This window comes from Nothobranchius furzeri, chromosome 14 (genome assembly GCF_043380555.1).
Source record: "Nothobranchius furzeri strain GRZ-AD chromosome 14, NfurGRZ-RIMD1, whole genome shotgun sequence".
Classification (NCBI taxonomy): Eukaryota; Metazoa; Chordata; class Actinopteri; order Cyprinodontiformes; family Nothobranchiidae; genus Nothobranchius; species Nothobranchius furzeri.
In genome coordinates, this window is record NC_091754.1 from 18,465,116 (window position 1) to 18,478,927 (window position 13,812).

The following is a 13,812-nucleotide window of genomic DNA, read 5'->3' on the forward strand; positions in this document are numbered from 1 at the left end:
CATGGCACAATTTCAAAAACTGAAATGGGGAAAAAAGGAAAAGAAATGCACCATTCTGTGTCTCATTGTTAATGTAAATGTTCAGTATATCACATGCATAGTGTTGGTGAGACATTAAAACCTTTATAGGAGCAATTAATGCAAACTGGAGCTCATAATCCATTAAATATAACATAGATTAGATGCTTAATTAAAAACAAACATTTCACAGAAACAATGGTTTCAAAATGAATAAACACTTAAAGCTGTTTTGGTCGTCGTTGTAAACAGTGCACTTCATAAATATAATGTAAGGTCACTCATAATTTTCATATTACTATTAGAAACTAATGAAGCCGATTTCCCTGAGGAGCTGGAGGAGGCTAAAACAAACCTGGAGGAACGGCCCGTTGTTTGGACCCAGACCAGGATTTGTTTCTTGTTTGTGAAGAGGTCAAGGACAAACACACAGGCAGTCGATTCGAGAATGTTTTTCCAGACACAACATTGTCCAAACATGACACTGTCTGTCTTAACGTTTAAATTTATTCACAAGCTGGCTAAAAACACATAATTAAAGATGTCTGGAGTAAATGATGTAAATATTTGCATTCTTACAAGCTGCCTAATTAGATCCTCTGAAAGAATTTTTAATTAAAGCCTAGCATTCCTTAAAGGATTGCATACCGCTCGCTGCCTTACACCCGGTTTAAAACTAATTCCTTATGTTGGAAAAACAAGCAAGAAAATCATATTATGTGCAATTAATGTTTTAAAATCAGCTGGGGTGTGTTGGCAGTTTGAGAGCTCCGTAGATGTCGAGATGTTCCCCACAGTTTTGTCTGTGCTGAGGTTGTGAGGTTGCCCAGATTACATTTGTAAAAATGATGCTGGTAGGGGTTGGTGTTGGGAGAAATGGTGTGGAACCAATGGTCTTTACTACTTCAAATTGTTATTCGATTAAAAAACGGTCACTTGTTGCCATTTGTTGTTTTCCATTATCGATCAGCTACAGTGTTGAGTTATCAGTAACACGGTGAAGTAACAAAATTCCTTTTAATCTAATGAGTCACTTGTTAAATAAGCTAGCTCCATTACCGTTATCCTCGAATGCGTTTGTCAATTACTTAGCTGCCCGTGCCACTCGGACATTTTAGAGGACAGACTGAGAAACATGATCATAGCTAGCGTTTCACTCAGACATCACAGACGTAGATGCCCTGGACCGGCACTGCCTATTGAAGCTGGCGTAGCAGCGATCAGCCATCTTGGATGAATTCTCATTCGCCCACAGTGCTTTTATTTCTACCGAGGAAGGTGTTTTACCCAACTAAAAACACATTTCGTTATGCTTTTTCACAAAATCAGACATATGTTATGGCATGATAAATAAAAAAAAATTAACATTCCAACACATAGGCTAGAAAAGTCGAAAGTAATCCTGCGTGATCAGTTTTTAGTAGTGCGCCGGTTATTGAAACCGTAGGCACCACAAAACACGGGCATAGTAGTTCACTCTGCATTGACTTCAATTGGGTTTGGAGTGTGAGGAATCCACCCAATATGGCAGCAATGCTGTTACGCTTTCCAGCGCCCAATGTCATGTCTAAGTATTCGTGTCTATGGTACCACTCAAGCTACACAAAATTTACTCAATTCAATTCAAAAATACTTTGTTAATCCCAGAGGGAAATTGATTGCTGTAGGTAAGAATGGATTCCAAAGGCTTTCCTTCGAACCTTCGACCCTTCAAACTCTCCCCTGAAATGGCCAATGCTGGACAGTGTTCATTTCATTGACTACATTTTATTATTTTTTCTCGTGACAAATGAATTTCACGGACTAAAATGAAACAAAAACATATCCACACCCAGGGGCGGCGTTAGGCGCGGCTACTTGGGCTGAAGCCCCGAATGTTTTATGAAAAGCCCCGGATCTAAAACGTGGAAGTAACATGCAGTACCAAAGTCCAACAGAGAGGGAGCAGCTGGCAGTAGTTTGTATACAGCCTGCCTGAGCCTCCACCACTGAAGAAGAAGCCCTTCAGCAGCCGGCTTCTTCTACACTCTCTGCCTGAAACGCATGAGTGAAGATGGACATAAGGACGTTTTTTAGACCAAAAGTATAAAGACAGAACCCCAGCTTTGATGAGACTGGTGTTGACTCAGGTTTGTGAGTCTTATTTGAAAATATTTGTTGTGCTGCTGGTTTGCCTAAAGTTAGCTTATCAGGTAAAGTTGTTGGAGAAAGAAAGGGAATATTTACTATCATCTCACACTAAACACTAACAGGAACAATACTCTGCCCTGAATATGTAGCTTCAGAATAAAAATTATGTGGTACAAGACAATATATATGTGATGTTGACTAGTGCGTGTCACGTGTGTGTGTGTGTGAGCGCACGTGCGTTTGTTAAGCCCCGAATCTTCTTCAGTCCTAAATCTGCCCCTGTCCACACTAATAATGACTAACTGATGACAAATATTGACCAACATTTTTGTTGACGAATAAGAGACATTGACGAAAATGGACAAATGAAAATCCAATCAGAAAATGGAAAAATGGGCAACTAGAGAAAATAACTAATCAGCAAATGGAAAAGGCGGAACTACACAAGAAAGGAACCAATCAGAATCCGGAGCCGACCGCTGTTTGAACAAGCTACCGCTAACCAGACATCTTGTACTGATGTTTATGCTGGTGTTACGTCGATATGTGTTCACCCCTGTTTCTTTTGCACCCAGATGTGAGTTTGAACCATTCACTCGCAAAAAACTCCTTTCCACAAGTTGAAAATTATTGCATCAAAAGAAGAAAAAACACATTTTTCAGTCAACTAAAATAAGACAAAAAAAGGATGACTTAATTGTGGCTAACATTAAAGAACTTTAGCCAAAAGACTAAAACTAAACAAAAATTAATTGTCAAAACTAACCCTGGCGCCAGACTTCCTGTCATTTGATTATTATGACAATTGGTTTTGAACACTTATGAATTACCATCCATTTGGCTCATTTCACCTCACAATTAATGCTATGACTACAATGTAGCTTATCACCGCCAGGGTGTGTGTGTGTGTGTGTGTGTGTGTGTGTGTGTGTGTGGGGGGGGGGGGGGGGGGGGTCTAGGACTCCAGTAAGGCATGATATCAGAAAAGGTAAATAGTAACTGTACATAATCACTTTTTTCAGCAACCAGCACAACAGGTGAGTCCTGTGACACCCGTACACTTATCCATGTTTTCCTTCTCTCCCTTTAGAGACTCACGCTGCTCCACGTGAACAGCAACCAATGCCTGGACATGCCGTCTGAGGACGACAAGATGGTCCCTACTTTGAGAGAGTGTAACGGCAGCCGCTCCCAACAGTGGCTGCTCCGTAACATGACCCTGAGTGCCTGATCCCCCCGCTCTCTGCTGCCGCGTCCTCCTCCTAACCTGTCCTGGCTCTTCACACCCACACCAGGTGGCTCTTAGCCACACAACATACGCTTCCTCTTGTAACAGCATGGCCAGCAAACAGAACAGCAGCTGCTTACCACCCTCCACGGAGGATATATTCTCTTACGAGAAGCTGCACCTGCCTTTTTCGACCGCACAGCACGGTGTGGTTTTGGCTCGTTGTCAGGTCCGAGCTGAAGGAGTGGCGCTAGGGGCTTGCGCTTGGATATCAAACTGCTGGAAGCTGCACATCTGCTCATAAAAGCTGCTCAGCTGGAGAAGAGACCAGTTTGCAGAATAGCTTTTAAAATATTGTAGGACACAACTCAGAGGTGGTCTCCACTGTTAATGAGAGCATTAATGTTTCGGCTGTGGGCACAATCTGATGTCAGCACAGCTGGTCGGCTGCACATCCTCTCACCACCTGTTCTGTCAAGTTGAGATAAAAGCAAGAGTTTTACTGGCTGACTTTTAAATCAATTCCTGTTTTATACAAAAATAATCATGGAACATTTAGTTCCCTTTATGTCTTTTCTCAAAGAAAGATGGATATATTCTGAGGAGTCTGGGCTTATAGCTGCTTGGTTTCCCATGGCAACAGGTGCTGACATCAGAGAGTCGGCATCAATACAGTAAGGGGCACACGGTCAACTCTTGTGGTTCTTTGCTCAGCTCTAGCCCTGTATAACCTTACGTTGGAACAGGTCCAGCATTGGTGGGTAAAGACTTATTTATTTTTATTATTTGTGTATTTTTATCTCCTTTGACTCTTTGTGCTGTAAAGTTTATTCATCTCAAAAAGAGTCACAGTTGAGGCCAACAAGCCTGCAAGCCTCGCAGATGCTAACGAATTTGCAGCTAATTTAAAATTATGGAGGAAACAAATCTCAAAGGATATTTAATAGAAAATGAATATTTTTATCAAATGCATCAAGATCAACTGTTAACAAGTCTCTAAAGTTCTCTAAATAACATCTTAACATTAATCCCTTCAGTTTGAGTTTTAGTAATAAATTGTCACCTTTAACCTTCCCAAGCAGGTTGGAAAAACTACTCTGTCCAAAAGTTTATTCTAAACATCCTAACAGTCTGCGTGGAAGAGAAAAAAATCCCTGCAAATTTTGATTTGGAGGCAAAAATATGAGCTGCTCTTTTCCTTTTGTTTCTCACCACCGTCGTGAACCAAACAGATTTTCTCATCATGACTCGAACCAGTCGGACACCTTCTGTCGAACTCAGCTGCCTTTCACACATGAATATTTATGAGCTTCACCCAGCCCCTCCAGCAAAAAGAAATAATCATCTGTAGATGTAAACGAACTCATTCTGAGGTAATGAAAACATTATCCTAATTTTTACACGATTCTCCACTAATGAAAACATAATTACTGGTATTGTATCTCATTCTTATTAACACACTTTTCTAAATGCCACACACTGGAGCTTAATGTCTGCAGATGAATTATAATCTTACGGTCTTTGAAATACCTCAAACCTATCAGAATTATTTTCCCTAATTAAGAAGTCTGACTGGAGCTGCTTCGCAAACAAAAACTACACCTATGGTTGTATGAGGAGTGATATTTGAGTGCCTTCAGGGGGTTGTTTAGGTTTTTTATGACATTAAATAATGTTTTATGTCAGATACATTTCCAATGCATATTTAAAAAGTCAGACATATCTCATGAACATATTGTAATCATATATTTTTTTAACAGGTTCCTGGCCTTTACGTTGGATGTGTAGGCAGGCGTCTCGTAATGTTCACGAAGCGATGAATGCAGCAATTAGCTGTTAGCTGCTGTTATAGTTGATGGGTGTGTTTCCCCCGGCTGTGAAGTGATGTGTTTTGGAAGTGGAATGCTTCCAGAATGCATTAAGCTCTAGTTCTAGTCAGGCCAGACAGGGAGTCAAACACAAAAGCAGTGTAAAACACACGACAATCATCAAAAGACACACAGATTTCCAGTTGTTTTAAAGCTGCCAAAGCAAATTTACAGAACAAGCTATCTTTTGAACACAACCACGGTCATGGAACACTCACCCCTCCCCTCGAGTGTCATTCCTGGGCCACGTCCGCTAGAACCGGAAACTTGCCTTGCAAGAGCAAGCGAGATAGCGTTAAACACCTGTCGCCATTTTCTAGGTCCAAATGTTTTTGTTGTCCGTGACTTAAAGTGGTGTTTTTCTTTTTGGAACTCTGGTAGTTGATCCTAAAGTTGCAGTGGTAGCAGCCAGCTGTTTCCCCTCCACTGATATTATTGAGCGGAGCTCCCCTCACACCAGTGGGGCTTTGTTGCTGAATGCGAGCGCGTGTAATGAGTGGAGGACCCAGGAAGTGTGGTTTAGTGAGACTGACAACTGGATGGTCCAATGGTTGCATTTGATCCGAGCTGTGTTATTGGTGGAGGACAGATGCGAGAGAACCACTTCATAATTTGTTTTTCATTTATTTTTATCTTCACATATTTATAGCTATATGATGTTAGAATGTTGTGTTTTAAGCTATCTTGTTTTCCAAATTTGAAATTGTAGCTTTAACTAGTAAAAAAAGAAAAAAACTCTATTCATTACCTGTGGAACGTCTGTAGCTGAGGTAAGCAGAACACCAAATAAACCCCAGACCTTTGGAATACATGCGTTTAGCCGGTAAGCCAACTATTATATGTAAATATATTGTCTGGCCACGGCCCATTGACAGATCTCAGTCATGGGGTGGGTTGTTTTTCAAACTGTCTCCACTTGCTATTGGATAACAACCAATGTGATGTACTCATCGCTACGGATGTCAGTCAATGTGGCAGTCTGCCATACTTTGTCAAAGAAGATGCAAATAAACTTAAGTACCTCTGCTCTTGACTCAAATTAAAGCTCAAGTCTAAATAGTCCAACGTTAATGCCAAAGCCATTTGAAATGAGCCGTCGCCATCTTCTTTTTTTTCAGTAACATTCCACCCACCGACAGTGCTGTGATTGGACCACTACAAAGCCGTCGCCATACTAGTTTCTTTCAGCCGCAGTAACACCCTGCCTACCTGGCCGATGGAGCGCTGTAATTAGCTGACCAAACAGAGAGCTGTGATTAGACCGCTAAGGATGACAGTCAAAGGGCAGTCCGCCATACACTTGAAGATGCATCAGAGCGCTGTGATTGGACCGGTACCAGACTGTCCCGGGCTGTGGAGGTTCCCATGGAGCATCACTAAGCCATCATTTTGCCTCTGCTATCTGACAATCTAGATTCTAGGCTAGCCATCTTTCTCTTAGCTTGTTATCCCTCCCACCATCTTTATGGGTGACCCCGCGAGGAAAGTTGACCATTGAGCAGGATTGATGGTTTATCCCTTGAGGTCCACATGGCAGGGGTGAGGTGGTGCTCACTCCTCACCCCTGCCATGTGGACCTCAAGGGATAAACCATCAACCCTACTCAATGGTCAACTTTCCACACGGGGTCACACCCATTAGGACAGTGGGAGGGTTTTTTTTGTGAACTGTCTAAATAATGTGTGGTCTTGCTATTGCCTTTGGATATTTTTGTGACCACTTGGGACCAGCTGTATGCAACTCTCCTGGTGAGAAGGTGCACACTGCTGATTTAGCGTCTAAAATGCGTCTGATACGTTACGCGCTGACTACGCATCCAGTGGAAAGGCCTGATCACAGAGAGAACATTCTGTGAATCTTTCACCCTTTGAGTTTTTGTTTAGCTAGGACCAAGCAAGGAATGTTGTATATAATGGAGTGAACATGTTTCTACTGTTCATGTTGTACATAATGAAACAATTATTTTTCTAAAATGCTGTGAAACTTGAACACTCCTCGGTGGTGAAGGAAAAAAATCTCTGATTAGAGAAATCCCAGGAACTGCTGTGTTTTTGGAATAGGATAATAAAAACATGGTGTGCTTTCAAAGTGACCATCTGTCCCTCTAAATACATCCTCCGAACACCTTAAGGACCTCAGGTGATGTGTACACAAGCGAGTGAAATCGTATTATTGCTACTTGAATACTGAGTCCTTGCCAAGTGCCTGCTTGGTGTTCAGATTAGAATTTGATGACCTCTTTGATATTAAACAGGAAAGGTTTCCTGTTCATCTTAAAGTACATGGTGTTAAAAATAGGAATGTTATGTCTCAGCGTGCTGGTTGCAAAGTGATGTTACCTGTTTGTATGTCTCACCTTTTTGTAGAGAAAAATAAAACTTCTTTTCGGAGTAAAATTAGCATTTCTCCTTTCCACTGATTAAAAGGCCTTTAAGTCCCGCGCACATCTCATTACCAGGCTTTGTACGTTAATAAGGCTGAATGTGGTAAATTACAAGCTTTCCTTTATGAGGACAGAGGACAGCACCCGTGGAAAATAGACTTTTTGTTCGGAGCGTGTAACCGTCAGCAGATGAAGGCACGCCTGACACGGGTCATTATTTTTTTGTTCATTTTTAGCTAAGAAGTCTTGACCTTTCAGAAGGCTGTGCTTTGTTGAAATCTGAGTGACAAAATTGCTCCCCCCAAAAAGGGGCTGGAAAAAAGTAGTGTGTGAATATTACACCCTTATTTTAAAGAGCTTGTATTATTCTTTTGAGGTGTTTTTTCACTAACTTGTATGTGATTTTTAGCTTTATGCCTAAAAGATCCACACAAAAGGTTGTTATTTTATCTGTAATCCAGATTAATTTTTCTTCCTAAGAAACAATTAAAATAGAAAATGCTTAACGCACACCTAATGGCTTGTTTACGTCATACAAACAGTGAGCAGCCTCATCATGCTGTCATAGACTACAAAAGGTTAAGCTACTAAAACTAACCAGCACAGATTTTAAACCTTAAATCAAATTGGGCTCCTTAGATATTCTATTTAATGTAGTAAAGACGTTTTCATTAAAACCATCTTATGCTAAGATTTGGAGTTTAAAATGATGTTATGCACAGTTTTGCAGAAAAATGCTAAACTGTTTTGAACTGATATTGCAAATCAATCAACGATGAGAATGTTGTTCTTTTGTTCATCCCTCCAAATTTTACTTTTGTTTGCCAAGTGACCAAACTGTGAGTTGGCTCAACTGACAGAAAAGCCTCTTATATAGACTGCTCTACATGACTCTCACATAGGAAACAGCTAGCATGACGTCTTCCAAAGGGTAAGTATGAAACGCTAGAGAAAAGTGCAGAAGGGATGTAAAATAACATCAATACACTGAAATATGGCAGTATTTCATGTTATGGTACTGTATTAATATTTAAAAGCGGTGTACAGATTTTTTGTGTGTGGTGCAATTCAAACTCCATCCGCTAGGTGGCAGCAGTTTTTACTGTCTTCATTCTGATGGTACAAGAGCTCAATAACACTGGATGTGTCTTGGAAGCATCGGGTCTGAGTTTTCCAATTAAGTTCAGTCTTTAAAATTACAAATAGAGAGCCTGAGTTACGCCCATCTAGTCTTGGTCCCCTACTGCCAAAGTATGATGGGAGTCTATGGGCTGAAAAAATAATTTTCTGATCCTTTTTAATATGTGCTATGTTCATGTATTTAACATATGTCTGTGGATTTTAAAGGTGCGGTTTATTCGTTTATTCAATCCATTTGCAGTGTTTTTTACGGTGGCCCTGAAGTGCAAATCACACCAACAAATCACTAAACACATACAAATAAGAATCACACAAAGAAATGAAGAATAACATGAAAAAAATTAGAAAAACATACAAATGAAGAAAAACAAACAAATTAAGAACACATACAAATGAAGAATGACACAAAGAAATTAAGAAAAACACAAACAAATTAAGAAAAACACACAAAAAAAGAACACAAACAAATTAAGAAAAACACAAACATTAAGAAAAACTCAAACAAATTAAGCATAACACAAACTAATTAGGACAAACACAAAGAAATTAAGAAGAACACAAAGCAATTTAGAAACCAGAAAGGGTAGGCACCAGTCAGCAACAGGAAACATCACTGATTGGCCAACTGCGCTGCTTGTCTTGTGACCCAGAAGTTACTCTATTTGTAGCGCATTTTCCAAACATGAACATTAGCGGTGACCACATAGCTGCCTCTATTCAAGAATATTTTGATTCAGGACATACATACGAGGTGATACAGGATATGCTCAAGTCTAATCATGACAGCAGCTATGTGTTTGTGTGGTTCTTATTTGTTTGTGTGCTTCTCAATTTGTAGTTGTATTTAGTGATTTGTTCGTGTGATTTACACTTCAGGGCCACCATAGTTTTTTTAATGTAACTCAATGTCTGATGAGTCATTAAAAAAAGCTATGATGCTGCAGAAGTTTGCTGGTGCAGAGGTGAGCTGTAAATAGCAGGATTGCTAATTAATATTAATGAAATGTGCACACCTCTCCTTTTATTGGCAAACAGAACATGTTCAGCTATGTTGCAAAATCACTATCAGCAAGATACTTTCTCGCTCTTTCTCCTCATTGCAAAACAGTAAAAAAAGTCTTCCTGTGGGCGGGCACGAGCCAAGATGGCCGAGGCCATGAATGCAAAGTGCACAGTGTGACATAGATATGTAAGGATTTTCAAATCCTAGCATTTCGCAATCTATTTTCTATCAGAAGCTAATGCTGAAGATAGGTGTAGAAGACTTTTTTCATATTCAGCCTGCATGAAAAACTCAGAATGACCGATTACAATCAGAAATAATACTTTAAAATGTTTTTTCAGTCAACCACACCTTTAGAGCTCCGGACCCATTTTAGCAGGAAAAAAAGGTAAACAAACATGGATGTAACCATGAACGTGAACGGGATCCGCTTGGATTTTACTTCGTCGGAGTTTACTTCACACTTTAAAACCGAAGACATCGTTTTATATAGTCAGAAATTAAATAGACTAAACATCTCCGACCCTTACCGTGCCCCTGGGATACTTTTTAAAAACGCCAGAAGCTGTCGGAGCGGACTTCTTACCGGTGTTGTGCCATAGATCACACACATAGATTGTGCCTGGGAACCCCTTGGGATTCCCCCGGCCGGAGGAGCTGGGGAGAGGTCTGGGACTCTCGACGCTACTGCCCGCTCCGATGCCAGAAGCTGTCGGAGCGGACTTCTTACTGGACCTGGCCGGGGAACCCCTTGGGATTTACCCGGAGGAGCTGGCGTAAACGGCAGCACGCAGAACTCACGAGGCAACGTTTTACGTGATGCTTACTTGTTGCTGTGAGTAATAAGCAGTGTTGGGAACGTTACTTTAAAAAAGTAATTAGTTATAGTTACTGATTACTTTGTCAAAAAAGTAACTCAGTTACTAACTGAGTTACAAGATCATAAAAGTAACTAATTACCAACAAAAGTAACTACTTAGTTACTTTTTCATTAAAGAATGCAAGAATTACTACAATAGTAAAATATAAATGACTAATGACTGAACATAATAAAATGTATGTCCAAATGTTTTATATAAACCTGAATAATTTAAACAAATTAACACTTAACAGGAGGAACTACTAATAGGAACATTACACTAATCTAGACTATTAAAAGGTCACTGTGTGATATTTAACAAAAACCCAATCAGCTAAAATTTAAAATTGATAATAGAAACACCTGTAAAGGTTCCTGAGCCTTTAAATCTCAGTCTAGTTAAATTACAGAAATAAATGTAATTTTGCACAGTATTTTAATTTTTCCAGCTTCACATAATTGTGTGTTTTTAGCAGCATTTCTGTTGCAGGTAATCTAGTAACGGTTAAATAAATAAATAAAATCCTTTAAAATGACACTAGAAGAGGCACAAGCCTGATGGAGGACTCACATTTACTAACATGGGTCAGACCCAACCACAGAAGAGCTGAAGCTGGGTGGTGAACACACACAGGTAGTTCTGATAACACCTGAGCTCCATGCCGTCTGAGACTGATGCATCAGTGTTACAGCGGGACTAAAGACATGATCAGAAACAGGTTACAGCTGGATGATCTAGGAAGGTAGAAGATCAGGACGTCTGAGCGGTGAACAGGTGAGCGGACCTTCGGGACGTCCCGCTGTCACGCTAAGAAGGGCACTGCTGCAGATCCGCAGATTCGCTGCTGCAGCAACAAGTCTGCGGGGGTCTGCAGCCGTAGATATTCATCACGTCTTCCTCGTTCTTCACGGGCCATGACGCACTTGGATGAAAACATCTACCTCTTTAGCTCCTGATCAGCTGATGACAGCTTCAACACACCGCGCTGCTTAACGCACGCTTTTTCTTATCAGTAACAGAAACGACGTTTTGATAAAAGAAGACGTAATTAATTAGTTTGCTCGTTACAGAAAGAAATATTTTTTATTAACGCGGTTATTTTAAACGGAGTTATTCCCGTTGGGTCTTAGGAAGCCCACTAAGAATTGTAATAAAAGCATTTAAAATAAATACCACACACAGTTGAGGAAACGTTGGTTTAAGTACCTGACATGAAGTGGTCGCTGCATAAGCGAAAACCTTTACTCTCAGGATCCCACAGTTTCCTTTTAGCCCGGTCACTAGCGCGTTTTATTACAATGATCCAATGTTTGCGGCGCTCCGGATCTTGGGGAATCCTGTAGATGGCTCATTCCCTATGTCGTCCGCGTCTGTTTTGCATCCTGGGGCACAACAGGAATCTACCATATTTCCCGTTTGATTGAGTTTTCTGACAATAACAAATAGTCCAGCTGCTGGCTTCTGCCTGCCAAATGGCGCCGTTTTGATTTGAACTGTTGCATGCCGGGAAACGTGACGTCAACTTCCAGAGCTCTTTAAAGACACATTTTGGTGCCAAGAAAGTGTTTCTTCCATCCGGCGGTAAAGTTTTTTTTTTTTTTTAGGTTTTGTCTTAAAACACGTAGTGAACTCCAACTGCTCATCTCCTCAAACTGACATCATCAGGGACGCCTCCAGAAAATTTTGATAGGGGTGGCCAGATGGGGCAAAATAAATCTTTGGGATGGCACATCAAATTGGTCCTTGTGGTAACACTGGGAGAATTTAGCCTGTGGTGATGTACTGCATTGCTCCTTTATTCGTTCTTTGCAAATTTCTAGGGTTGGCCATGGCCACCCCTGGCCACCCCTTGGGGCGCCCTTGGACATCATCAAACCAGACAAGGAGATGAGAAAATGGCTGCAAGTTTAGTGAACTTTGCATCGTTCTTCTAGGATGAAAGAAGCAGCATTAAATGTGGAGAAAACCACTATAAATTACAAGCAAATTAATCTCAAATCATGTGACAGACACAGTTGAAACACACACTTATTTTTCCTTTAAATAGAAGTACAACATTTGTGTGATTCAGTGCAGTTTTCTGGGTGGTTATGATGCACAAAAACCTATTTTAGAGACAGAATATTCTATGAAAACATGACTGCTCCAGAAAGTATTATTTTAAAAGCTGACCATAATACTTTTAAAAGTTAATTTTCACATATTATGGTAAATGGTAAATGGCCTGTATTTGATATAGCGCCTTCTAGAGTCCTGGAACCCCTCAAGGCGCTTTACAACACAACCAGTCATTCACCCATTCACACACACATTCACACACTGGTGGGGATGAGCTACGATGTAGCCACAGCTGCCCTGGGGCGCACTGACAGAGGCGAGGCTGCCGAGCACTGGCGCCACCGGTCCCTCTGACCACCACCAGCAGGCAGCTTGGGTTAAGTGTCTTGCCCAAGGACACGACAGCGACAGACTGAGCGGGGCTCGAACCTGCAACCTTCCGATTACGGATTATAGCTTAATCCATAAATTTGTATTTAAAGTACAGACTAAAGTAAGTAATTATGCTAAGCTTTTAGATTTTCACTCCCATCTCAAAGGATTTTATTGAATGTTTTGTAAACCACTACACAAAGAATGCTTTAACAGCTGTGGAAGAGTCGACAACACATCAGAGTCTCACTACTTTCTCAGCAGGGGCCCTTCAGGGACCAACGAAGGTTTCAGACTCTCACACCTGTAGGAAACCAAACACGGGCTCGTTTACTGGTCCCACGAGGATAAGATAGTTTTGTGGCCAAGCCAGAGGAGTCCATTAAGGGGTGTGATGCCTTTGAATACTGGCCCTAATGGAAGCCTTATCAGTGGCTGTCTGAGGCAGAAGATACCCAACACATAGGCTGCATAAATCTCAGTTATTTAAAGCATGGGCTCATTAAAACAGGAAATATAAACATGTGGATGTGTCTAGAGGCCAGTGACAAAATTTCAGGTACTTCCTGAAAAACATTGCACTCCCAAGAATACATTTAGTGATCTTTTTCCTATTTTGGATGACACACACACACACACACACACACACACACACACACACACACACACACACACACACACACACACACACACACACACACACACACACACACACACACACACACACACACACACACACACACACACCACAC

The 13,812-nt window shown here is 40.8% G+C and overlaps 1 protein-coding gene across 4 annotated transcripts in view; it reads left to right on the forward strand.

Moving 5' to 3' along the window:
* galnt13 (polypeptide N-acetylgalactosaminyltransferase 13) overlaps positions 1–8,675 on the forward strand; it is a 68,824-nt gene extending 60,149 nt beyond the window's left edge. For 3 of the 4 annotated variants that reach the window (XM_070544426.1, XM_015966625.3, XM_070544427.1), the window contains one exon: positions 3,239–8,674. In XM_070544426.1, the coding sequence (XP_070400527.1) occupies positions 3,239–3,379 (141 nt within the window). In that variant the 3' untranslated portion in view covers positions 3,380–8,674. Of the gene's footprint in view, positions 1–3,238 lie in introns of all 4 variants that reach the window. The other variant, XM_015966628.3, reaches the window with a different exon arrangement.
* Positions 8,676–13,812: the final 5,137 nt, after the last annotated feature.